Source organism: Cylas formicarius, unplaced genomic scaffold (genome assembly GCF_029955315.1).
Source record: "Cylas formicarius isolate icCylForm1 unplaced genomic scaffold, icCylForm1.1 PGA_scaffold_10__41_contigs__length_53128322, whole genome shotgun sequence".
Lineage (NCBI taxonomy): Eukaryota > Metazoa > Arthropoda > Insecta > Coleoptera > Brentidae > Cylas > Cylas formicarius.
In genome coordinates, this window is record NW_026844214.1 from 49,198,137 (window position 1) to 49,225,619 (window position 27,483).

The window sequence follows — 27,483 nt, forward strand, 5'->3', positions numbered from 1 at the left end:
TGGAGGTCTTTTTATTTGCCCACCTGTGCGCTCGCAATAAGTACATATAAAAATTTTCTAGAATTATAGAGAAAAAATCTAGATTTTCTAGAGATTTTACTGGGCAATGTTCAATTTAGGATTTATCAAATTAAATTTTAGAAATATTAAAAAAGAATGCCCCCACTTGCTTAGTAAAAGAATCGAACTCAAGCGGGTTATTTAAATAAAACGCGATTTAAATTCGATTTAAAAATGTTGCTTCGTGAAGCTGTGCATAACAAGCCAACACTCTCGCCATCTATCCGCCATCGAGTACCAAAATAAAGCATCACGAGGGCGCTGTCTAAAAAGTTTCTAGGATTCTAGAAGAAATATTTTAGAAATTCTAGAAATTTCACTAAGAAATGTTCAAATGGACGATGGTTCAATTGAAATTTTATTTTCGTGATGTTTAAACTTCCAGATTTTTGGTTAGTTCTGCTTTGTTAGGTTGATTTTTAAATTATTTTATGTTTTCTGATATCCTTTTTTATAAGGTTTTTTAGTAAGTTTTATAATTATAAAGTAAGGTAGGTGATAAAAAACTTGTTAGACTGAATGATTATACATTAATACAATACATAAGGAAAATAAAAGTAAAAGAATCGAACTCGAACGAGTCAATTAGTTATGGCGTGACTTAAATTCGACTTAAAATACATTTTTGTAAAATTTACACTCTCACCGCCATCTATCGGCCAATAGCCGAATTGGCCAGAAAGCCTAATCGAAGTAGATTCGTACGGCCCCGCTAGAGCGAGCCACAAAGTATGAAAATAGTGGAACAAGACGGCGCTGATCGGTGTGTTTAGTTACGCTTGATTTGACAGTGGTTACAGGCTGTTGAAATTCACCCTCAGTTGCGAAGGCATTAAAAAATTAAGAGGAGGGTAAAGCTGGAACTTTGTTACTTTTGCGAAACCTGAAGATTCAATTGAATTTTCATCAAGTGTTACTTTTTTTTAAATAAGGTATGTTCTGTTCATAGATATAAAAAAGTGACCAATTGCTTTTGAACGGATTATCCAAGGATGGTCATTAACATACAATGCAACAAGATTATTATTATTAATTAAGGTAATTATTAATTAATAAATTATTAATTAAGGTAATGATCTTGTTGCATTGTATGTTAATGACCACCCTTGCATAATCCGTTGAAGAGCAATTGGCCACTTTTTTATATCTATGAACAGACCATAACATGATTTTATAGAATTTTTTCGAAAATAGCAGTAATAGCAATATAGCAGAAACCTTCAAAAACTCCACTGTATCCCAATTTGAATGGTCGCCCCGGATCACTATGAATCCCCTTGAAAGTAGCAAAACCATTCTCCCGAAATCCGAAAAGTCATAAGACTTTTCTGACGAACGAAACCTCGTACAAAATGTTGTTCAGTCGTATAGTATGCAGCGGAATTGTGATGTGATAATGATGTGGATTGTGATTTGTCAAAAGCGATGAAATTGAAATTCATATTTTTATTGGATATGGAGACACAACATAAACTCGAGAAGAAGTTTGTAACTTATTTAATCCAAAATCTGCAGAAAGAACCGTCCTCAAAAACTAATGAGAACACAACATTAAACATTTTATTGAAAGATGACCTTGAACACAGACTGCTGAAACTTTTGATGGAAAATATATAACTTAAATATGCAAATAATCTCAACATTAATCAACAAAGCATACCCAACACTAACAAAAAATAAATGTTTGGGCAGGGAAGTTTCTGACTACTAATTTTTAGGAAAGCAATACACAATTTTATGTTGATAATTGACTTATAATGGATTTTTTCCCAGTTTCTTATTAGTTGATTTGTAGGGGTTGGTGAAATTGAAGTATGCTGTCAGTTTTGAAGTTATTTCTATTCCGTCTTGTGTTGTAATTAGTAATTACCAACTTATCGTTATTCAATTGTTCTTCAAGACTCAGTGTGCCATTCTTATTGAGGTACCACATACATTTTATTAAAATTTATTCCTTACCGAACACTTTTTGAAATTCCTTTTTTGGTCAGTTTGGCTTCCAGAAAAATATGTTTTTCTCCATAAACATTCACCCGATCGGCACAATTCTTTAACTGGTAGACGCGGAGGATTCAGCGTTATAACATTTATTTCAAGCATTTTTTCGATTATATACAGGATTTTTAAATTATAGGCAAAAATCTAAAAGACTGTGAAAATTGTTCTTTTCCGGAGTAAATTATTAACCGCAAGTCAAAAATCAATCAAAAATCAAAAAATACTGCATGGTTTCAGACAAATCTTATTTTCTCGAAAACCATTTACTATTTTAGAAAAATTCTTGTACCAGGAAACGTGTAAAATCCAGGGATATTACCTCCATTTCCGGATTTTTTTCAGATACTTACAGAGTGTGTCGATTATGGGTAAAAAAATCTACAAGACTCTGAAAATTGCCATTTTCGTAAATAACTCATTAGCCGTAAATGAAAAACTATAAAACATGGGATAATTTGGTTTAAACAGTGTCATAAACTGTATCGAGAAAGTTTCAGGTTTCGCCTGTCATACAGGATGCGCGAGATACTTGGAATAATATCATTGGGAATCGTTATTGCTTGCACAATTTTTTATATTTGTCAAAGTTTGTTGTGATTTCGAAATTCGGCGATACGTGAGAGACGCTATACATCGATTTTGCAAAAGTTCCATAGTGGCCCAAAGGAGCACAGTAGACAAACAATGCGCCCCTAATTTGTTTGCCGTCCTCACAAAGGTAGAATTTTCCGTGTTCAGTTTTTCAATAACTCTTGTTATATTTATCATTTATTATTTAAGCGGACCCTATCGAACGCTTGGGCGACATCAATGAAGTACATAAAAATTAAACTCGATGGCTTTGTCAGTTATTTGGCGAAATATAAATATCGCATATATAGCAGATCTGTTATTTCTGAAACCTTGCTGTTCTTCATTCATTTTAGTAAATAGTTTCAGAACCTCACTCATCTGGCTAATGCCTAGATAATTCTGGGGATCGATTTTCCCCCCTTTTTGAAAATCGGTATCAAAATACTTTGTTTCAATTCGGACGGTATATTTTATTGAAAAGGGATTGTATTTCGTGTTATTTCGTCGATGCCTGGGGCTTTTCTGTTCCTTATCTTGGCTGTCATTTGTCGTATTTTGTTCAGGGAGAAAAACCTATTTTGGGGTTCCTTGATGTTCTCCTCCTTCACGTGGTGTAATTCCTGTGCTGGATTACATTGTGTTAAACTATCAAGGTCCTTAAAATTTCTTTCCCATTCGTCTGCCGTGATGTGCTTTGCTATTCTCCAGTAGATTCCATATTTTCATCTGTCTCCCAATAGGTAATGTTTCATATCCTTCGAAACTTCTCCCAGTGTTCTCTTTTGATTTTTCGAATATTTTCGTCGACTCTCTTATAGCTTTATAATCATTATACGTTATTGCATTGGATCTGTATGCACACACGACTTTCATTTCTCTTGGGGTAAGATCTTGACTTCTTGTCTGAACCAGGGTTTTGTATTTATTTTTCCTCTGTTTGTAATTCTTCTTCCAAAGCCTTCTTCTGTTGTTAATACATTAATCCATGTCGTCTCAACGTCATCTGTCTTTTGGATATTATTAACAGCTATATTCTCTCTAAGCCCTGGTTGGTTAAGCATTTGGTCTAGTCGCCTGATAGGGATTCTATATTAAATTTGCTTACCGCTTTAACGGATTTGTTGTAAGATCGTTGATGTTTTGGCTTGTAATTTTGTAGTCGATAGTTGATTTATGGCCTCGTGTATTTTCGAAGATATATTTTTGTTGTGGTTTATCAGATTGAAGGTATTGTTAATTTTAAGTTCGTTTTGTATGCATAACTCTTATTAATTGTTTCTTCGTTAAATCGATTTTTTATACTACAAATAACTTCATCGCCAATTCTTGCATTGAAATCCCCAAGATTATTATTTCGTTCTCATTGGGTATATCATTTAAGACTGTTGGTAATGTCTGGTTGAATAAGTCTATATCCGCCTGTGGTTTGCTGCCATCGGGTGCGTAGATACTTATTATATGCGTCGGTTTTGATTTTTGCAGGTTCATCGTCGCCTGGAGTATTCTGTCGTTAAGGTTATTAGGATGTAATTTCTTTATTTGCCTTTGCCCTTCTTTTTAGTCACCGAACGGGCACATATTTGCGTCTTTTTTTTTCGAGTATGATTTCTTGGTCTTTATTAAATGATGTTACATTCCAGCATCCAATTCTAAGTAAAGTTCGTTTCCTTTTGCGCTTAATCCTAGTTCTCGACAGGTGGTCACTATTTAGTCCAGTCAAACCCATCTAAACCATTGGATCGAGGAGCATTTTGTTTTGTCGTAGCAGGTCGCTAGCATCGCTTATCCGGGTTTGAGCTTGAGCTACTTGGTTCACCCAGCGCTGTCATACGCAAAGTTTCCTTCATCTATATTTATGATAAACATTTTAAAGTAATAACAGGTTGGATTAACAATAATAGAGGGATCTCACCGATGAAACTCTACACAAATCCGTCAACTTTCAGCATTTCTATGAACGAAGTACCGAAGTACGGTTCGAGAACGTCATCGTGGAATTGTGAATCTATTTATTGAGGTTACAAGCGAGGTAGGCCTTCAAAAAAATTTACCACAGTTAAATACCGGATTATATCGTAAAAATCGTATATCGTCGGGCGAACTCTAAGCCGTGACCATTTATCACGTGCTGCAAAGAAACCGATCACGTCTATAAATTCGCGACTCCACGCCCGGCAGGCAGATGGCGTTCGGACGTCTCTTATGGAAAACATCCCCCACCCCCCCGCAGGGGGTGTTGGAGCGCGCGCGTCGTTCGATCGCTACCCCCGTCTTCGACGGTATTGAACGTGGGAATACGGGGGTATAGTATTTCATCCCCGCAGAGTCGATTAGATATCGAGACGCGCGGAAGTGTGTGGACCGGGACCACAGATCGCAATTTCGCCCGGACTTTGCCCCCCTCCCCGCGGATTAATCTGGATGTTACGTTCAACAGTTGACGCGTTCATGAATAATAACTGGCCCGTAGGTGCGCGTCGGATGGTCGTAAAGTGTTTTACGAGCCTCTAGGGCTGCTATGTGCGGTTTCGAGAGTGTCCCGGACCGCCGCCACTGACGCGACAGTTTCGGACGACATGGACGGTGGCCGGTGGCCCCTCGCGGGCCTCATTTTCTATTTGCTAGCGCTGGGACTGGCGCGGGAACAAGAGGACAATCAAAAAGTTCAGTTCGAGGCGGCCTTCCAAGGTACGTTCGTGAATTAACTGCAGTTTTAACCGAACTTGCTTGTCGATGTTAAAGTCTGTTTCGGAAAGTTTTGGAGTAGTAAAACCTCGTTAAGTATAGTCGGGCCAGAGATATATACAAGGTGACCGAATGAAGGCAGGGACGGACTAACTACGACTCACGTACAAGCAACTATTGCAATAAATCCATCTTAAATTTTCAAAGAAATCATCCTCTTGATTTCCTCAGACCTTAATTGAGACGAGAGGGCGAGAGTTGCTTGAGTGTATGAATACGAATTTACAAATCTTTTCGATTCCTCTCGTGTCGGTTGTTTATAAATAAAACTTGCTGACGTTTCGCCAATCATCCTGTTGGATTCTTCAAAACTTAACTAAGACATGTTCGCATTCTACTATATAAAGTCTGTTCATAGATAGAAGAAAGTGACTAACTGATACGAATTAAGGAAAGACCCGAGCAAGCTGTAAGAATGAAATATGGCCGAACAGGTCCGTCCTTTGCTTAGAATTTAATTATTTGGAGTTTTGTTAGGAAAGGTACTAAATAATATTTATTTATTTATGTATGTATTTATGTTTAAATCTAAAATAAAATTACAAATTATTTTTATTATCTACTTAAATTACTTAAAATTATTCACATAATATATCAGTATCACTATCGCTATCATCGTCTGTTCTAATGATTATTGCCATATGGATATACGATTGTTCTGCTTTTTCTATATGTTTAACAGAATTTGCAAAACTTTGTGAAGGGATGTTAAAAACTCCGGCTTCTATAAGTTTGAGGACATTGGGGTTAACACAGGGAAAAACATTGTTACGACAAATGGCAGATTTCAGTTAGTGCCAAACATGTTCAGTGGGATTAAATATACAGTGGTATGGTGGAGCCTTGAAACTGTATGCCCTAGATTACAGACGGATTCCCTTTGTAGGTTCAAGCTTTGTAGAACCTGAATTAATTGCTTTTTGGTATAATCTTCGTGAAAATAAATGTCGTTATTATACATATAGTTTTGGATTGTTGCTTTTGCGTCACATGAGGAAGGGGTTTTAGTCTACTGTGATAACTTGCATTGTCCATTACAATGACGCTATTAGGAGGAATGTTTGGAACTAGTTTGTTTTTAAACCAATTTTCAAATAAATCAGCGGTGGTGTCTTCATGGTAATCCAGAGGAGAATCTTTAATATTTTTCGCAGACACAGAAAGTCCATTTGGAATCCAACCATTTTTAGAGCCAGCATGCAAAATACTTATTCTTTTACCTCTTTTTGATGGCGCGTTTGTTTTACACTTATCAGTTGAGTCAGCCCAACCATTTTTCGAGGTATCATAAATGTCGAAGTAGGTTTCATCCAAGTAAATAATTGGCGTTTGTTGTTCTCTGTAACTCCTAATTTTTTCTAGATATTCTAGTCGCCATTTCCGAATTCTAAAAGATTCCATTAAAAGTTGCCTTTTGTCAATTTTTCAACTAAAACCCATGTGTTGAATACACTTCCATAAGGTCGTTCTGCCACATTTAACACCCGTTTCATCTTTTTCAAGCCTCCTAATTAAGATATCTAATGTAGGCACGCTTTGTTCTTCGTATAACCGGTAAATTTTGCGCCGTATTATATCTTGATCACTTTCATCTACACTCGAGAAAATGTCAGCATCGTTTCTTTTTTTCCTAGCTGAAATCTCGTTGCATATGTTAATGACCACCCTTGGATAATCCCATTCAAAAGCAATTGGTCACTTTCTTATATCTATGAACTTGTGTGCTTGTATATTGTTTAAAGGGGGCGGAGCTAAAGGAGGGCATGAACATTGTCTCGGAAGACCGATTCCCATATTAGTTGTTTATATGGACTCTACGATTTTTTTTTTTTTTTTGGTGGAAGTATACATTGTATGCAAGATTTTTAGTTCTATCGATATAAGATTTCATGTCCAGTTTCATGATTGCATTCGGCAACTGCTTCCCAGTTTATTTGTCATAGTCTTAATGGTCTTTCGTGTTCTTTGCGCCTACTTGATATTTTTTCGTCCGGTCCCTCCAATGTATCCTTTGTCGCATATACATGAAATGCTGTAAACATGATATTTTTTGAGATTTTTGAATAGTGGTAAATCGGATTTTACTATTACGTTTCATAAAAACTTTTGATATGTGGTCAGTGATGGTTTGAATGTGAGGCAGGACATCAGTGGCAAGTGTGGAGTTGCTTTCGGAATCATTGTCTTGGAAAGGTTGTGGTGAAGTGTATTTTGTGATGGGCGTTTTAATTCCGGGTCCAGTGAGTGAGGTTGAAATAGTTTTACGTCTCTATGAATAAGAGAGTAGATAACCGATAGTTTTTGGGCCAGATGGTGATGGTGATGCAAACAGAATGAACTAATTTTAAGTCTGGTCTTCTATTGATAAAAACGGGAAATTATTATTAGTTTCTAATTCAATTTTAAAAAGTATGTTAGAGTGTATAGAGTTTAAATGACTAACCTTGACTATGATATCAAATAACAGAAGTATCATCGACGTAGCGTTTCCACAATTTTGGTTTTAGATGAAAGGTGTCGAACGCCTTCTTCTCAAAGGCTTCCATAAATATATTCGCGATGAATGGTGATAATAAAGAACCTATAACTGTTTCCGGCATTTGTTCATAAATTTTAATATATCTGAAACAATGTTGAGGGTTTCAGGAATAGACTTTAGAATAGAAAGATGTTTTACGTCGAAACTAACCAGAAAATCCTTTGGATCTAATGTAATCATTTGTAATTGTTCAATGAAATGAAATTAAGTACGAAACTGGATATTTTGCTACAAGAATTTGCTGGAGAACCAATGGTGGTGACAATGGGTCGAAGGGGTAATTCTGGTTTGTGAATCTTAGAGAGTCGGTAGAGACGAGTCATTATGGATGGCAGACTTTTTCACCGCTTCTGGTAGAGAAGAAGTCTTAATACCAGATTTAAGATTGCTTTCTATAGATGAAGAATATCTTGAATTTATTCCTGGTAGTTGTGTTCATGCCCACCGTAGCATTTCCTTTATCTGCTTTTAGAATTACAATGTCGGGATTAGATTTTAGAGATTTATGCGTTCAGACTTGGGAATAGTAGTTTTAGAAGGTTTGGATTTTTTATGGATTTTTGCGGTTCCAAATCGAATTTCATTAGATGACTCGACATTGGAAATGATTTCCTCTTATCCACTTATCCAAAAATCTTTCAATGTATTCAATCCGTCAAAGACAAAATTCCATTTGAAATGCCAGAAGTTTACAGCTTCCTATACTTATGTGGCAAAGAATACATTGGAGAGACCGGACAAAAAAAAATGTCAACTAGGCTCAAAGAACATGAAAGAGACTTAAGACTGCGACAATTAAACTCATCATCAGTTGCACAACACAATTATGAAACCGGATGTCAAATCTTATTCGGTAAAACTTAAATTCTTAATCATTTCTGCTACCAAAGAAAAAACCAAAAAACTAACCAGACAATCTTAACCGCGACTCGAGACAATCTTTATGCCCCTCCTTTAGCTGTTCTCCCTTCAAACAATATATTACTAGGCATAGAGTAGATTTTCTATTTTAAAACATGCTGTAAAAAAATCCTAATGACTCACCCTGTACAATTGCACTTACACCTGAAAGGCGGAAAGGTTTATGCCATCTTTGTTGATTTTAGTCCATATCTTGCTGTAAAATAATATTTGCATCCTAACAATCTTTAAAATTTTATAATTTACCATTTTCTCATAAATTTGACTCACCCTGCACAATGGCCCTTGCACCTGAAAGGCAAAAAGGTTTGTGCCGTCTTTGTTGATTTTCGCAGCTGAGCTTCCGACTCTGTCTGTCATAACTTACTGTGGCACAAATGTGTCTGTGCGTGCGTGTCAGTCATTTTTATCAATGTTATAAAGAATGTATATGAGAATGCTTCAGTCAATCTCGGAGCCTTTGATCCACTTTCAGACAAAATTGTTATTACACCCGGCGTACTTCAAGATGAGTCTTTGAGTCCATATCTTTTTTAATATTTCTGGCGGACATTGTTAACTTCCTTAAGCAATACAATATAGAAGCATATTGTGTCCTACATCGTCGTATTCGTAATAAAAAAATGTGGAGCCCCAAAATACGAGAAAGTCTCCTTTATTTTTTTATGCCTCCTTTAATAACACCAAACAAAAACAAAAATGAAATCAACAAATTTCGGTTTTTTTAATTTCCTCATTGGCCTTTACTTTTTGCCATTTTTGGGTATATGCGTAAAAAATACAAAATCTAACAAGTTTTCAAATTATTTTTTTAATACCGCGATTTTTAGTGAAAGAGGTGGCGAAAGTGGACGCGGCTAATTGAAAAACACGAAGCCGTTCGGGATTCGAACCGACTAACACGGAGGCGATCCAAACAACGAAACTTGTATAAAATTAATTCATTAACGTGGCGACGTAATAAGAGACCCCGAAAACCGAATCGCGGCGGATTGCGAACGGCAAATTTGATGGCTGAAATGCGGAGGAGGCTCAAAATCAAAACGCGAAAATTAATTTATAATTCAGACCAGGGTTGAAAACAATTTTTTTGGTTGGGGCTGATAATGTAGTAGCAGTGGCCCGCCTCATTAAAATTGCCAAATTCAATGTTTATATTTATATTTTCCAGTACAATAAAAATAACAATCATGAAAATGCCAATAAAGTTTTTAAGACATTCTAAAGACCGATTCAAAACAATTATTCCATTCAAATTGGCAGAAAATAAATATACAATGTAAAAATGTGCAATAAACGTAGGTACAGCCACATCTAATTACTACCATTCCATTCTTCTTCCTGATATCTTCCTTTTCCGAATCACTTATTAGAACCGTTTAAACTTAACTGAAAAGTACCACAACATGATACCAATGTTGACAAAAAATATCATAACAATTTTTTTTGTACTACCGTGTGTAAAATTTCTAATTAGCGTGCGAAAAGCGTCACTTTATCACGTCAATTTCGTTTCCCACGGATCCGAGCCACTTCGTACATTTCCGGTAATTTACCGCACGGGTTTGGGAGCAATCGGATGTTTTCTGAGGTATTTCTCACGCTTTGAATTTTTACGTTTGCCAATTCTGACGGTCACGTAGAAAAATATAGTATGCAACACGTTCGGTAAACTTTTTAAGTCACTCGTTTATTAAACATTAGCTCCTCTGCGCTCCGCTCGTGTCAAATAAACTCGTGAGTCATATGTTGTTTACCGCACTTGTTGTATAATATACTACTTAGTGGTAAAAAAACGGCATTTTTTTTCTTCTGATATACGTAGTTGCAATAAAGCGCAAACAACTAATACAAAATGGCGAGTCTATAAGGCTATTAACAAGATAATTTACAAAAGGGATATCTTTCCGACCGTTTTAAGGTGGTTGAGTAATACATCATTTTGAAGCTCTCCTAAATGGCTCTTCAATAGTCTAATTCAATATCTGGGACAACGTCAGGTTTTTTTGAGATTCCGAAGTAAATAAAACGCATATTTGGTTATTTCATTATTGGGGTTAATTTTACACCTTCCCGACCGCTTCAAGGTGGTTGTCTAGTACATCATTTGAAGCTCTCCTAAGTGGCTCTTCAATGGTCTAATTCAATATCTGGGACAACGTCAGATTTTTTTGATAGTTCGAAATAAATATACCTACTTATTTGGGGTTGTGCGAGCGGAAAGGGTTTATTTCCTGTGTAGCAACATTGGACATGGTTTTTGGGAGTTCCCTTACAATATTTCCTTGCTTAATTTCCCGGAAATTCCACGGGAATACACCACACAAGCTTACCATTGCGTGCATCAAGTTCCGAGTTGCTTCATAGCGGCGTGTTAAAGTTTCCACTGCGGAGTTTAAGTTGCTATCCAAATTACTATCACGCGGCATTATATAGAATCCATTGTAATGGCATCTGTACATAAAGTTGTTCGTTTAAGACCGGTTTTACACGGTCGGTGTAAAAATACGACAAAACCGGCGCTTAAATTTTGAGTTGGAAACTGGCTTTGAAACAAGTTGGGAAATGATCGTGTATTGGAGAAACTGGTCACATTTTATCCGACTACTCATTTGCTGCAGCGTGTTTTGCAAATTTATATAATGCTTATATTTTTATCTTTATTATCGGACAATTTCACATTCTGTTTATATGTATTTTTGAAAAGATATCAACCTACGTATACCGTAACATTCCTGAAACTTTAACATAGCAAATAAAAGATCCACTAATATATCCATTTTACACTGTGGCTGGATGGAAGGTTGGGTGTCAAACGCTTTGCTACTTTCAAAAAAAAACATTAATCCCTGCCCACAGTAATCCATCTGGTTCTCGTGGAGATTGTAGGACATCTAGAATGTTGTATCGCGCCTCACCAAATCTGTTTTTTTTCTCTGCCCGTGTTCTACGCCAAAGAAGCACAGACTATTGCATGATTTAGGTATTCTACAACACACATAGCTTGAAGTTTACCGTGGCCGACAGGCTAGCCGGGACGTAAGTCGCAAATGAGTGCGTAAACATTTTAAATATAACCTATACTGTCAACCATTGTTTGTGGCCCCTTTATGTGAGCGTCAAAATGAATGATATTACGGCCCAACCAGAATAATATATGAGTCCGTAATATAACAATCTTTTCGATACGATGGAGGGAATCCATTTAAAATTATTTAGCAGAAGCAAGGATGTAGGCTGGACACTCTAGTAGCCTTGTAGCCTTGTAGCAGGTCACCAGTGCTGAAGCAAGCATGTAGTTTTGGTTAGATTTAATTAGGTTCCCAGTGCTGATACAGAGCTCGAGACGAACTTTGGGGACGGCTGAAATCAATTCAAGTACAGAAATTCTTCATAAGTAGCTTCGCTATATCTTAATTATTTTTCATTTTAGGAATTCGGATTTGCACAAAACCTGACTCATAACAAAAAATGCTAAACATTTCCTACTATTAACAACACTTTACTGCTAGTGAGACTTCGCTTTTTGGATTCTCATCTGGTGTAATCAACCTTTTTGAGAATTACTTTAGCAATAGCAACACGGGTAATAAAATGGAGGAGTCAAATTGCATTAGAGTGTCTGCGGATCTACGGCAAGGCTATATTCTAGGTCCCTTATTATTTTCAATTTACATAACAGATATGGTTGAAAAAATTCAGTCAGATCAATTGCAGCAATATTGGGACTCTCAAGGTCATCATTTTAATTCAGATTTAAATCAAACACACGTTTATCCCTTCAATCACAATTAAAAACTCCATCCTGCAAAATCACAAGTTTTGCTATTTGCTGGCAACAAAAATAATGAGTTCATCGAAATCCATTTAAATGTAAAAATTCAAAATTTGCCTGTTCTACTGGTTAATAAAGCAAAAAATTTAAGCGTCATCTTTGACACAGGATTATTATTTGAAACACACTTTGAAAATAAATCAAATTGCCTAAACATTTAAAAAAATTAAACTTTTTTATACAACTTTTAGTAAGTAGAAGATACGAAGAAGTTATGCATGAGGTTTGCTTACAACATACCCTTTATGTCTAAAGGTCCATAAAGGGCACATAACATCCTATATAAATTCTAATAAATTATTAAATATGAAGTATCATAAAAAATATTACATGCTTTGTTTTGTAAATTGAATTGTCATCATAACACCTGAAATATAACTTATAACTGTATTGCCCCAGCCCAGAACTGCAAATTTATCTAATCATATCAAGTTGCAAAAAATGAACTTTCCTAAGAAATGTAAAACATATATTTCACTAAGACAAAATGTTATGCCTTAAAATAAATGCAGTGTGTGAATACTATGCTGCTATTATTTTTTTTCTACTCCCGTCTGTAAAATACCTAATTACCCACCGATCTAGCGTGCGGGAAGCGTCGCTTTATCACTTCAGTTTCGTTTCCCACGAATCCGAGCCACTTCGGACATTTCCGGGATTCGACCCCATGGGTTTGGGAGCAATCGGATGTTTTCGGAGATATTTCCCACTCTTTGAATTTTGACGTTTGTCGCTCGCTCCGCTCGTGTCAAATAAACTCGTGAGTCAAATGCCGTTTACCTTGTTGCATAATATACTATTTCTACCTTAGTTTCTAAAAATGGTTTTCTTGTACTTACAATGCATAATTTTTTATTTAGTACGTGTTTGAACACCACAGGTATGTTCAGTTGCTGGGTAATCGGTTTTCTTATAACCACTGTGTAGTCATTTTTACCGAGCAAGTGCATTGTTTGTATATAATTTTTGCAAATGAAACGATTTGATTGATTGATTAGACTACAGACTATCAGAACATGGCAAGTGAACTGTTTGAACATTGGCTAAAAAATTCTCTGAAATTTGCATCTTAATTATGTACGATAAGGCTGGTTATCCTAGCATTTTAGCTAAAAAAGTAAAACGATCAGCAGCAAAGCAAAGAGGTATTGCAAGAGTCCGTTAGTTCCTTTATTCTGAAGATAATTATACAAAAAACAACTAGTTGAAGTTTTAAGAACCAAATCGTATATTAAAACATTTCGTTTTCATAAAAAAATCCGGTAATAGACCTCTTAAATGTCCGCCCATGTAATTGGTGTAATTGAAACTCAGTGCGATTCATAACCAAAGAGAATTTGTATGGAAAGTGTTTAAAATAATAAAAAAACTTGAGACAACGTAAAACCAGGTCATTAGTAGCACTTCGAACTTCCTGTCTAATTACGATTACAAGTTCCAGGAATTCGCCAACAACTGAGTCGGCTCGACATCTGTTGGAGATATTCAACCCATTACAAGGAAAATCGCAGTCATTCGTCAAGAACCCTGCCCATTTTGTTCAAATAATGAAGACGAACCGCTTAAATCGGAGATTATTTTGCCAATTTCGACGTACGACATCAACGTACCTTTGGATGCATCCCTATCGATAAATATTAAATTGTAAGAAGATTCAACATTGAGAGAAAGAGTCCGATTATTTAGTAAAGTGTAAAAAGTTCAGTGGCGGCTCGAACTTCTAACTGTGAACTGCGTAAAAGTGTTGATATTGTGATAGTGTTTTTAAATTTAGAGGTAAATATGTTTTTATCTTATAAGAATATGAGACGATTTTGCCCTTTTTAAAAGAAAAAATTTGCTGAATGTTATTTGTTTTATCCTAGTCAAGAAAGGATTAATAATTCATAGTCCAAAGCCAGAAATCGTTAACAATTGCAGGACCAAGAAGTCAAGGATTTCAAGGAAATCGGGACATATCACTCCAGGACAAATGAATTCCATTTTCTTTAAAAATGAATTAAAATTTGAGAGAGAGGGGGAGAGAGAGAGAGAGATCTTCTACTGGAACGCATCATGAAACTATTGAATGGCTGCCTTATTTTCAATGGGAAGACCAGTCCTACGTATAAGACGAAAGTTTGATAATGGGATCACCCCATTCTGCGGTAGTATCAAATATTTACATGCAATGGTTCGAGGAAGAAGCTACCAAATCAACAACGAACACACCTAAACGTTGGTTGAGATATGTCGATGACACCTTCATAATATAGGGCAAACACTGGGAGCTGCTGGAGCATTGCCTAGACCACATTAAAGACATCACTCCGTCTATAAAATTGATAATGGAGAAAGAGAAAAACGGAGCAATAGCATCAAATTAATATCTCCGTGTACGGAAAATTCACATATACCGGCATCGCATCATCTAATCGCTCAGCAACAACCAATAATAATCCAATCACTATACAAAGCAAGCAAGCAAGCAAGCACTATCTGACGAAGTTGAACGAAATAAAGAAGATCTAATGCAGAAGAGACTGTTTGAAGTCGTCATTACTAAGTCTTAATACCAAGCAGCACAAAAATCATAGTCCATCCAAAACCATGACGGTCCCCTATGTCAAAGCAGTTTCGGAAAAGATCACTAGAATTGCAACAAAATACAGGTCAAAATGCCGGTAGCTCTGATCGTAGGGCTCAGTTTTCACTTGATAACGGCTAGCGATACTTTGTAGTGGTGTTAAAAATATAGATAATGGAAGTTCGAAATGGCAGGATTGACCAGAATCGATCCTGGTCTACCTTCAGAGAAACAGTCGAAATTGCTGACGTTTTGCTAATCATGCTGTTGGCTTGAGATATATATATATATATATATATATATATATATATATATATATATATATATATATATATATATATATATATATATATATATATATATATATATATATATATATATATATATATATATATATATATATATATATATATATATATATATATATATATAGTGTTCGAAGTGTTTTCGGAGCGCGAGCATTGAAGATGCCAAGTGAGATTTTGGCGAAACGTCTGCAGGATTCCAGTCGGATGCAAGATTTGCAGGATTCCAGTCGGATGCAGGATTCCAGTCGGAGTTCAACGAGCGAACGGATGATATCCCGGAATATAGTGTCATCACATTTTTCCATCCGTGAATCAATACGTGAGAATATATATATATATATATATATATATATATATATATATATATATATATATATATATATATATATATATATATATATATATATATATATATATATATATATATATGTGTATATTTTCAAGTATTGATTCACGGATGGAAAAATGTGATGAGACTATATTCCGGGATATCATCCGTTCACTTGTTGAACTCCGACTGGAATCCTGCAGACGTTTCGCCAAAATCTCACTTGGCATCTTCAATGCTCGCGATCCGCCCAGTGTTCGAAGTGTTCGAAGTGTTTTCGGAGCGCGAGCATTGAAGATGCCAAGTGAGATTTTGGCGAAACGTCTGCAGGATTTCAGTCGGATGCAGGATTTGCAGGATTCCAGTCGGATGCAGGATTCCAATCGGAGTTCAACGAGCGAACGGATGATATCCCGGAATATAGTGTCATCACATTTTTCCATCCGTGAATCAATACGTGAGAATATATATATATATATATATATATATATATATATATATATATATATATATATATATATATATATATATATATATATATATATATATATATATATATATATATATAGGGCGAACAACTCTTCTTGGCTTGGAGGTTTCGCGCGCGTGGTACGGACCATATTTCATTGAAATATTCTTGTCCTTCGAGCCGGATTTTTAATTTCTTTAAGAGACATTAGCCGATAATGTAAATGTCTTGGTATATTTTCGTGTAAAACCATTAGAAGTGGATGATTTTATTTATTTATTATTATTTGATTTTCTACTAAAAAATACTCAACAGAAGTTAAAATCTAAAAGGGCCCAAATTGCACACATCAGTCCGCTAATATCTATCAATAATTAGAAGCGTAAAATTGATGGCGTATTCAGCGATTCGGCATTTAATGTAGAATACATTGTTCGAGCACGCAGTCCGTGCGGAATATTTAATTTGCCCCGGATTACGAATATTTTATTCCCAATGTAACATGACGTTTTTCTATTAAAAAAAAATTATATATCCGCGCATGTAATCGAATAATTGTCGGGTTTTGCCTGGAGTTTTAAACGTATATTCCGGAGACAAGCGCTTCATTTAGTTCGGGAGTTTTGCTTTTTTTTTTTTCGTTCAAAGGTCACTAATTAAAAAGAAAAACACGGAGACAACCGAAATCGTATGCAAAGCATGTAACAGTCGCTTCATTCTTGAAAGAAAAAGAATGTACTTAGAACCAAACGAAACCTGACCGAAATTATTAGTTAGGTTATTGATAGGTACCGAGTTTTGAAAAATCTAAAAAACTGTAAAAGTATGTATCATAAGCTAATGATTGGGAGAATCAAGAAAGTATTGACGTAATTTCAGTGAACTAATGATCATTTTTATTTCTGAATTTTTCAATAGTCGAAATATATTCAGAGTTATTTAGAAATCTTCATACAGAGATTACGCCGTGCCTATTATATTTTTGTTGTTACAGAATTTACAGTTACATTCTTCATAGCACTTTAAGCCATGCGATACACATTGACATTTATTGCTATTGCAGGCTGCATCAGAACATCGCAAAACAGGATCTTGTGTCGAAAATATCGGTGTCCAGGCATTGTTTTCATTTATCCATCCATGTTTATTTGGATTATCAAAAATTTCTATAGGGTACGTAATTGGAATACCAAATTTTCAGTTGATATATGCATCTAAAATAATGAAAAAAGATAGCATTATAGCATTGAACTAACATACCCACGTTTAATAATAATTTGTAGTATACCTTTTTAAATGTTGTTGAAATACATTTTCGTTTGGTGGCAGTTCCATCGCCGATCTGTTTGAATTTGTTGTTAACTGTATCCGCAGATCATTTAAGGATGAATTATAGTTTTTCTTATTTCTATAAAAAGGTAAAATATATTTGGTTCTCAGGTCAGAGTTTAGAGTTTACGGAATTGAAATATAAGTTTCCGCACTCTTTGTCGAACCTCCCACCACTCTGATCGTATGTTCGTTCCGCTAGACACACACACACACACACACATACTTCGCTATCAACAAATAAAACGAGTAACACTAAGTATCTTAAACAGTAGATATATATGAATTTAAATAGTAAAATATTACAAAAACAAATGAACATATACTAAGCCATACTCACAAATAATTCTTTTTTTTAAATGTCTATTTATTTATTTTTTTAGAGTGTACGTTTGTGTTAAGTTTAAGACCTACTGATATACGGCGGAGCGTCTGAGCATTAAAATGGTTTACTTTAACAATTCGAAATAGGTTTGACTCAAATGTTGTATACCGGTTTTCGCGATTATTATTATTACAAAGAGGAGGAAGAACCGTCGGAAGAAGAACTGAAGAATCGGCGTGATTGGTTTGAATGTACAAGAAATCAATTATGTAAACGTAATGCTTCAAAAATACGCATGCATCTGATAATTACCTTAGTTGTCAACGAAGAGGTCACCTGAAGAAGAAGAATAGCTCCTTCTTTCATCGAATTCAATATTGCTGGTGATTAACCAGTCGATGGTGTTTTGTTTTCTCCGAGTCGAAGATCGAGTCGTGATTGATAGGTTGGATTACTCATAACTACTACTCAATCAGAAAGATGATTAGAAGTATTCAAAAATTCACGCCCCTTTGGCAATCCCTCATATGGCATGAATATAAGGTTAGCAAACTTTCTTTTAAAAATCTATTCTATTTACAATTAAATACAATTTGTTCCCATGGTATTAAACCTTTACGCAACAATAAAAAATCTGGAAAAATCTGGGGATCGTCGGTTGTTTTGCGATACAGCCGTTTTTAATATTCCAGAAGCGGTGACCATATTTTTAATACTGTTTTTATTCGCCCGGCCGGGCCTTTCGGCGGTAATTAAAATGGGCTTAACGAACGAAGCATTAAAAAAAAACCTTTCGCATGCCGTACGAACTGAACTACTCTCGTGTGTAATTACCGCCCGGCAAAATGGCGTCCCTGTTTTTCCCGGAGCGAAGCGTAACCTTCGTCGGTCATTTTTCCCGAAAATTCCATTGAAAATAAATTATTTTTTGTCGTAATTTTAAAAGAAGCAATCAATCAAAACAAACGATTTTTTTACTGTTTACTCTGTCGTTTTCTAGAAATTTTGAGACTTATTTCTTAATATATCGTGAGTCAACGATAATAGTATATTGTGCAACAAGTGCGGTAAACGCCATTTGACTCACGCGTTTATTCGATAAGAGCGGAGCGAGTTTTTAATAAACGAGTGACTTAAAAAGTTTACCGAACGTGTTGCATACTATACTTTTTTTACGACCGTTACTTGTTGGGTACATTTTCGCAAAACAACACGAACACAATCAATCACATGACAGTCAGAATAGACAAACGTCAAAATTCAAAGCGTGGGAAATATCTTCGAAAAAATCCCAAATCCATGCAGTAAAATCTCGGAAATGTCAGAAGTGGATCGGATTCATGGGAAACGAAACTGACGTGGTAAAGTAACGCTTCTCGCACGCTAGATCGGTGGGTAGGTTATTTTACAGACGGGAGTAGAAAATAGTATATTATGCAACAAGTGCGGTAAACGGCATTTGACTCACGAGTCTATTTGACACGAGCGGAGCGCAGCGGAGCGAGTTTTTAATAAACGAGTGTGTTAACAAGTTTACCGAACGTGTTGCATACTATACTTTTTCTACGACCGTTAGGTTTTGGGTACATTTTCGCAAAACAACACGAATAGATTCACTGACATGACCATCAGAATTGACAAACATCAAAATTCAAAGCAAACGAAACTGACGTGGTAAAGTGAAGCTTCCCGCACGCAAGATCGTTGGATAATTAGGTATTTTACAGACGGGAGTAGAAAAAGTTAATTACTCCATTGATTTGAAAAGTTATGAGAAAATGGTAAATAAAAAAGTTTCTAAAAAAGCGTGACGAAAAAAACACGTTTTCAACTCAACTTTTTTATTAATAATAAATACATATATAAACCTAACAGTTCTGGAATATTTTAATTGTTCTAAAAAAAAACTTGTTTCCACACTTGCAAAAAAATTACGATAGCGCCATTATTTTTAAACGTAAAGCACTCATATTATACATCAGGGTTATACGAAGATGACGTATAAGACACATGCAACAGAATTATAATTAGATGGTACAGGGTGTACAAAATAAACAAAATTATTGGGATTATTATATATTACTACTTCTTCTAAAAGATCGTACAAAAACGTATTACGCTAATTAAGTATGGATCACTGATATTTGATATCAGCTTTATTCGAAGATGACGCAAAAGATATATGCAACGCTATTTGAATTAGATACTACAGGGTATTCAAAATAAAAAAAATATAAAAATATATTGGATTATTTTAAAATGAAAAATCACGATCTTCTTAAATAGCACACCAAACACACCTACGACTTTTATTAAATATGTGATAAACCTATTTTTAATATTTTTAAATTTATTTTAACTTTCACAAGAGTGTTGCTATAATTTTACTTGGCCATGACAAAACTATTAGCAAATATGACATTGTTAAGATTAAAAAATGAATTGGAGGGAGGACTTTGTTGGAACCTTGGATAAAGCAACAGAGAGTTATTAGCAATTTTAGTGAAAATAACGGCCAAATTTTCACAAAAAATAAAAATGATATTAAATGCCAAAGTGACTTATCTCATTTTTAATTTTTGATTATTATTATTATTATTGTTATTATTATTATACGGTTTGCCGCTTGACCTGTTGTTCTTAGTGTTGCCCAAAATTAGTCTTGGTCTTGCAGTCTTGGTCTTGTTCTTGCATTTTTGCAAGTATCGATCTGTAGTCATTGATTTAATACCATCTCGCGGTCGACATACTGGGGAAGATATTGCAACGATTTTCCAGGAATGTTTATTTGAATATGGCATAATTGATAAAATACAGGGTATCATGGTCAACAACGCAACTACCAATACCAAATTTATGTATGATCTGCGGAAACAGCTGCCACGCTTCGATTCAGACAATCAACATTTCCGGCGCTTTGCTCACATTTTAAACCTTTACAACACTATACTGTAAAACTGACCAAATATTGCTGACTCACGCACAGCTATAACAAAATTACATTGTATTTCCTGTAAAATAAAACGAAGTGAGATATTGAAGAGGAAGTTTCAGTCTGCTTGTGAAGCAGCTGGCGTGCCATCAAAACTGAATCACTCACTCGGCTGTCCAACGAGATGAAACATGATATGAGTGGATTTGGTTTAAATGTGAGAAATGGCATTAACGTATTCTGTCACCGAATTGAATGATTTTCAAATAACATATAGTGAATGGCAAATACTCGAAAAAGTACATAAGTTTCTAATAAATTTTGAACTTTTATCAACAAAACTTGATGGAGAAAATTATGTTACGTTACCACTTGTGATTGTATCATTCAATCTCTTGCTCGATAAAATTGAACCCATGGTAAAATAATTGGATGACAAACCTAATCGATCTCAAGTGGATGAAAGGCTCATTCTGGTTTTGAAGCAGCTCGCGACAAAATGCCTAAACATTATAAGAAGAGCAACTGGATATATTGTACCTCATTAATTTTAGAATCAAGGCAAAAGGCTCAGACTTTTGACATGACAGTACGGGAGAAGCAAATTAAAACAGAAAGCCTGGGCAAATTTAATGTACTTCATGAAGAATATAAAAGCTTCATTTCGGTGAATAAATCTCTAGACTCACCAAAGAATGAAAAGGCAGTACGTGAATATGATGAAGATGTTGACGTAATAGACTTTGAGAAACTGTATGCATGTCCCTCGACGTCATCTGGATCTTATCTTCAACGCTTAGTTGTAGACGAATTGGAAGAGTAACTAAGCAAACCCAGACCCGACAGCTCGGAAGACATTTTAAAGTGGTGGAGGACACATGAGACAGAGTGTCCGGTGTTATCGAAGATGGTCAGTGATTTTCTTTCAATACCTGCAACTGCAGTACCTGCTGAGAGATTATTTTCTAAAGCATCATTAGTAATTAGAAAACATAGAAATAGATTAAGTGATGAGTCAGCCAGATGGTTACTTTGCATTAATTCTTGGTGAAAAGAGTTTCAAAAGCATTGTGCACTGTTTTGTAATTTAATTTATATTATATTTTTTATTTCAATAAATGGTAAATAGTACAACTCTTCTATTCCATTTCATATAAGGTGACGGTCAACCAATCTATTTCTAAACTGATAATGTTCTTTAAAATACAGCTAAGTTAATGTTGCCAATGTTGTTGAACCATATCGATGTACATGAAACTTATTAAATAGCCATAGGTAGGTAATTGCGAGACTTGCGAGACTCTTGCTGCAAGACCAAGACCAAAACCAAGACTGGAAGTGCAATCCCCAAGACCAACACCAAGACCAGGTGTATTGGCGCAAGACCAAGACCAAGACTGGCTAAGTCTTATCTTGGTCTTGCATTTGAATACTGCCGCCGATGTTGTGCTGTTATTCTAGACTGCTTTTCCACCCCTCAAACATCGACGATCTATCAGCGGCCATGTTGTTTGTTGAAAGCCGCAAGAACTTATGGGTCCTACGTCAGAATTTGTCATTAGAGCTGCCATTGGTTAAAAACGAAATTTTAAATGTTACGCATGCGCACGTTGAATGAACCTTCTCAAAAAAAAGTACCTAGTTGCTTCATGACTTACTGTACTGTCAGCACAGGGCCTCTATATGTCTAGTAGCTATACGATTGAAACCAATAAGAGAAACTTTGATATAAAATAATGCATATAATATAAAAACATATGTACCTTTTTTGGGAGCCAATACTCTTGTGAATTTGATGAAATAAATAAATAAATAAATCGTCGCCATATGCTTGGACAATTTTTTCTAAACAAATTTTAATTAAGTTATCCTACAATTAACTATAATTTCAATTCTATCCGAAGGTGGCAAGAAAGCAATCTGCAAGCAAGAAACAACCGAATCATACACCAGATGATCGAGCATGCTTAAAAAAAAAGCACTCAATTCACGTCACACGCATTCCCGACTAATGAATTATCCTGATAGGAGCCGACAGCGCATTGTCTACCGAATAAAAACGTTATCCGCCATGAATTCCCCTTTGTATGGCGCGGCCATTGACGGCCGATACTAACCGAATCAATTTGACGTCATGCTTATAAGTGTAATAAAGTTCGTCACCGCGGTAATTCACTAATTTACACGGTTAATTGGGTAGCTCTTAACACGGGAATGGAGTTAGGCCGCAAACATGGTCTCTTCAAACCAGCAATCGGTTAAATCCGTCGCGCACTGCGAACAAAATCTGGCGTCGTTCCATGACGATGTTCAGAGACCACTGATGTAGTTATTTGTCCAAGTCTGACTGATCTCTGGCGTTATTTTTATCTGGTTGACATTTTTCGACCTGTTTCCCGATGCATGGTATGCTGAAAACACCGATGGTTGATGTTTCGAGATTTTTAGGTCAAGTAGAGAATCTTCTTCCTCGATTTTATTGGGCAGGTTCACTATGGACACTCGCCCAAGTAAAGAATCCTATTTTGATGTTTAGCCCGGGACATGACGCAATTTCTACATTTATTTATGGCAAATAAAAATTGCTGTTAAAAACGCACGTATTTTAAACTGGCAATTTATTGACTGTAGACGCGATGCAATTTTTTCGTGAAAAACGGGCTTAATTATTTTGATGGAATTTTGGACAAAAATGTTAGGATATTAACTTGAAGCGCTGAACAAAATCTAATATATAATGCCATAAGGTTAATTTAGGTTACATATTCAAATGCAGCTTTTTAAACAAATTTGTCTTTAATTTTCATGGTTATATTTGGCAATGTCTACAATTTTTTAAACAAATTGTCCACATATTAGCAATTTTCACGATAAAAGAATATGTATTCTGTCTATATGAGGTCCTGCAGTTGCTTCCTGAACATTTTTTCCACTTACATTTTCCCGGTGTGATATTTAGTATCTCATAAAGTTATGAGTTATTCATTTACATTTTTGGTTCACAAAAAATAGCTGGTAATTTCACGTGAAAAAATATATGTAGAAATTGCATCGCGTCTATCGGACTTTGTTTTCAGAATTTTTGTTGTGATCGGTAAGTGTCAAAAAGGAGTTACTTTGTGCAAGTGGTTTTTGTGAAGTGTGTATTTTAACTGAGATCTTGATAGCGAGAACTGTTTGAGGGAAGAGGTGAGATGGGTTAATTCCTGGTTAAGAGATTGGGGTTGGAACAGAAATATCCAAGGGGCAAAACACCATCCAAAATTTATATATAATTTCATTGATTTCACGCAATATTTCACGGATTTCACTAAAATTTCACCGGATTTAGATTTCACGGATTGAATAAAGATTTCACTGGTTTCTAAATCATTTTTAGGTTATAAGGAAAATTTCTGTACACCGTCGCAATTAAAATAATATTAAGTGAAAATTAATTATAAAAAATCATTACAAACTTTTTTTTTAAGTCGGAAAGAAGATTTCCATTATCACTGTTAAAATACGAAATATAAATTTTCTGAATTGATAAATATCCCTCTAATAATTGTTGATAAGTCAAAGTATAACTGAATCTGGCTCGCATTCTACTCTGTGCCTGCTTATACATTGTTTGAGGGGGCGGAGGCAATTTTAACAGATTTTCTTCATGGAAAAATGACAATTGAACCCGAAAAGAAAAAAAAAGACAAAGTATTTGTTTTGACCTTATCTGATATCTTATAACCTTTAAAATGACAAGTGAGTTTGCTGAATTCAACAAACCAATGAAGGATGATATCCTGGAATACTTTTTTATACGTAAATCATTACTCCAAAGAAATCCAAATGAAGTATATCACCAATATAGCTCAATTAATTGTATAATACTTACGCTTAGGTAGTACGCGTGTTGTTACCAACTGCTCTTTGTAAAAATCGCTGAACGTGCAAACAAACGTCACACCTTAAACGCAATTCACAAATAATGTAAAAACAGTTATTTAGTAATGTATTGGATTTTTTTTAGATAAATGTTTGAGCGTTGTTTTTTTCTAATAGTCAAGGTTTTCAGGTTTTAAGATGTTTGAGATGATGCTTAGTATTCCGGAAATAGAAACTTTAATAAAGAGAGATTCAACGTAAAAATTTACTTAATCAATACTTTTTACTTCCAGAATAAGGGTAATCCCGAAGAATGGACAATATCTAAACTATCTAAACAATATCTAAACTAAAATATTATTTATTTGATTTGAAGTTTTTTTCATTGCTACTACCAAAAGTTTTATTGTAAAATATCGTCTTGTGATTCTTTCCGGTTCCTTTTCAGCTTTTAGATATTTATGAAAATTATCAGAAAAAATACCTTTTAAAAATGTAAATGAGTCAAAAGCCTTTCAGTCAGAATTTAACAGATAAAAATGATTCGATTTATCTAAATGATATGAAACTGAAAACTTTTATTATTACACTACAAAAATTTCTACATTAATGAAAAAAAAAATAGAATTAAATTGTTGTTTGGCACTTTATTATTATTAAAAAAAAAGTAGAAATAACTTTTCAATTAAAAAAAAATGTTTCCGTGAGCTACCAAATTTCAACAAAACATCTGAGCCGATTTTAATAAAAATAAGGAAAACCTGATGTAAAATATAATAAAAGCAAGGCGATTGCTGACCTGCATCGAGGTGCTTAATAGTTCACTTCAATGCTAAAAGCGAAAAGTTGAGTTATTACAATATTATGGTAGACTCGTTCTAGACAAGTACAAGCCTCGGGTATATTGTATGATGTATTATGGTGGAATAGTTGGTAACGGAGCATACACGACAAAGCCTAAGTTATTGCATCGCAGTCAGGCATTGTAAGCTCTAAATACGTTTGCTTTATCTGACTAAATTGTTAATAGATATTTCGTACATGGTGATGTTAACACGGCACCTAACCATTGAAGGTTCCTTTGTCTTAAATAGTTAAGTACTGCGTAATTTACATATCTGGAAATTGGATGTATCAAATCAACAACACCGAAATATAATAAAACCTTTTTAGGGGCTACAGGGCGCCCAGACAACTATTCAAGTCGATTTGATTGGCGGTTCTTTGGTGCCGATTTGTTTTACAGCAGCTTAAGGTCTTTTGTTGAGTCGTGTTGCGTCACTTGTACAAAGATTAAATGGTGAATGTTCGATTAATTTTAAGATAAAAAATCACATGAACGCGGTACAGGGTGGCCAAAAAAAACAATTTCATTTGGTTTGGTTTGGTTTCAAATATTAACTTAGTTTTCTGTTTAATGTAACAGTGCGCCACATACGGATTTTTTTCTGAATTTAATTAAAATAACATAACTAGACACAAAAACTTTCTCTTTTTTTCTATTCGGGTCTAATTGTAATTTTTTCATGAAGACAATTAATCTGTTAAAATTCCTCCTTTATCTCCGCCCCCTCAAACAATATATAAGCAAGCACAGAGTAGAATGCGAGCCAGATTCAGTTAAACTTTGATTTATCAACAATTATTAGAGGAATATTTATGAATTCAATTTTACATACAAAAGGTACTCTTGGTATTTGTCACCAAAAGCAGCCGTCTTGGATAAAAAAGGGTTTGAAATTAAACTTGCATTGGGATTTTTTAACTTGGATGGTTTTCCCAGTTTTAACGTAATATAAATAATGCTTCAGTAATAACACAATCAATAAAACATGCGTTTTAGCTTAAAAATTAGTCAAAGATTCACTTTTTCAAATTTGTACAAGTAATTAAGTAGACTGAGACAGGATTTAATTCGCAATAATACGGCGGTCCGCAAAGCATAGTTACACAACTTTTCTATTATATCTTCCCACAACATCGGAAATTTTATCGTTTTCAAAGACGAGTTTCAGTTTTTACAAAATGATTTTGCTAGGTCTTCTCGCAGTTTTCGTAACATTGGCCTTCTTTAAACTTTTTAAGGGTGTTTCAAAATTTATAAAGAAAATATAAAAAACTAAAAATAAAGAGGAAAATATGAAAAATAATTAATATGGAGGAAAATATTAAATACAGAGGAAAATATAAAAAAGCAAAAAATAAAGAGGAAAAAATAAAAAACAATAAATAAAGAGGAAATTACAGAAAACAAAAAATGAAGAAAATATTTAAAAAATAAGGAGGAAAATATAAAAAACAAAACACAATGAAGAAAATATGAAAACCCAAAAAATATGGAGAAAAATATAAAAAAAATAATAAGGAAAATATAAAAAATAAAAATGCAGAGGAAAATATAAATATAATAAGATAATAAATAAACAATAAGATTCAATAAAATGAGGAGCAGAATATAAAAAAACAAAAAATATAGAGAAACACATAAAAAACAAAGAATAAGGAGGAAAACATAAAAAACACAAAATAGAGAGGAAAATGTGGAGGAAAATATTAAATACAGAGGAAAATATAAAAAAGCAAAAAATAAAGAGAAAGATATAAAAAACAATAAATAAAGAGTAAAATACAGAAAACAAAAAATGAAGAAAATATTTAAAAAAGAAGAAGGAAAATATAAACAACAAAATA

At 34.6% G+C, this 27,483-nt stretch overlaps 1 protein-coding gene across 1 annotated transcript in view; it reads left to right on the forward strand.

Moving 5' to 3' along the window:
• The first annotated feature begins 4,973 nt into the window (after window positions 1-4,973).
• The window catches only part of LOC132699522 (pikachurin), a 171,360-nt gene continuing 148,850 nt past the window's right edge, over window positions 4,974-27,483 (forward strand). The window contains exon 1 of the mRNA XM_060666294.1: window positions 4,974-5,319. Coding sequence (XP_060522277.1) covers window positions 5,208-5,319 — 112 coding nt within the window. The 5' untranslated portion in view covers window positions 4,974-5,207. The remainder of the gene's footprint in view (window positions 5,320-27,483) is intronic.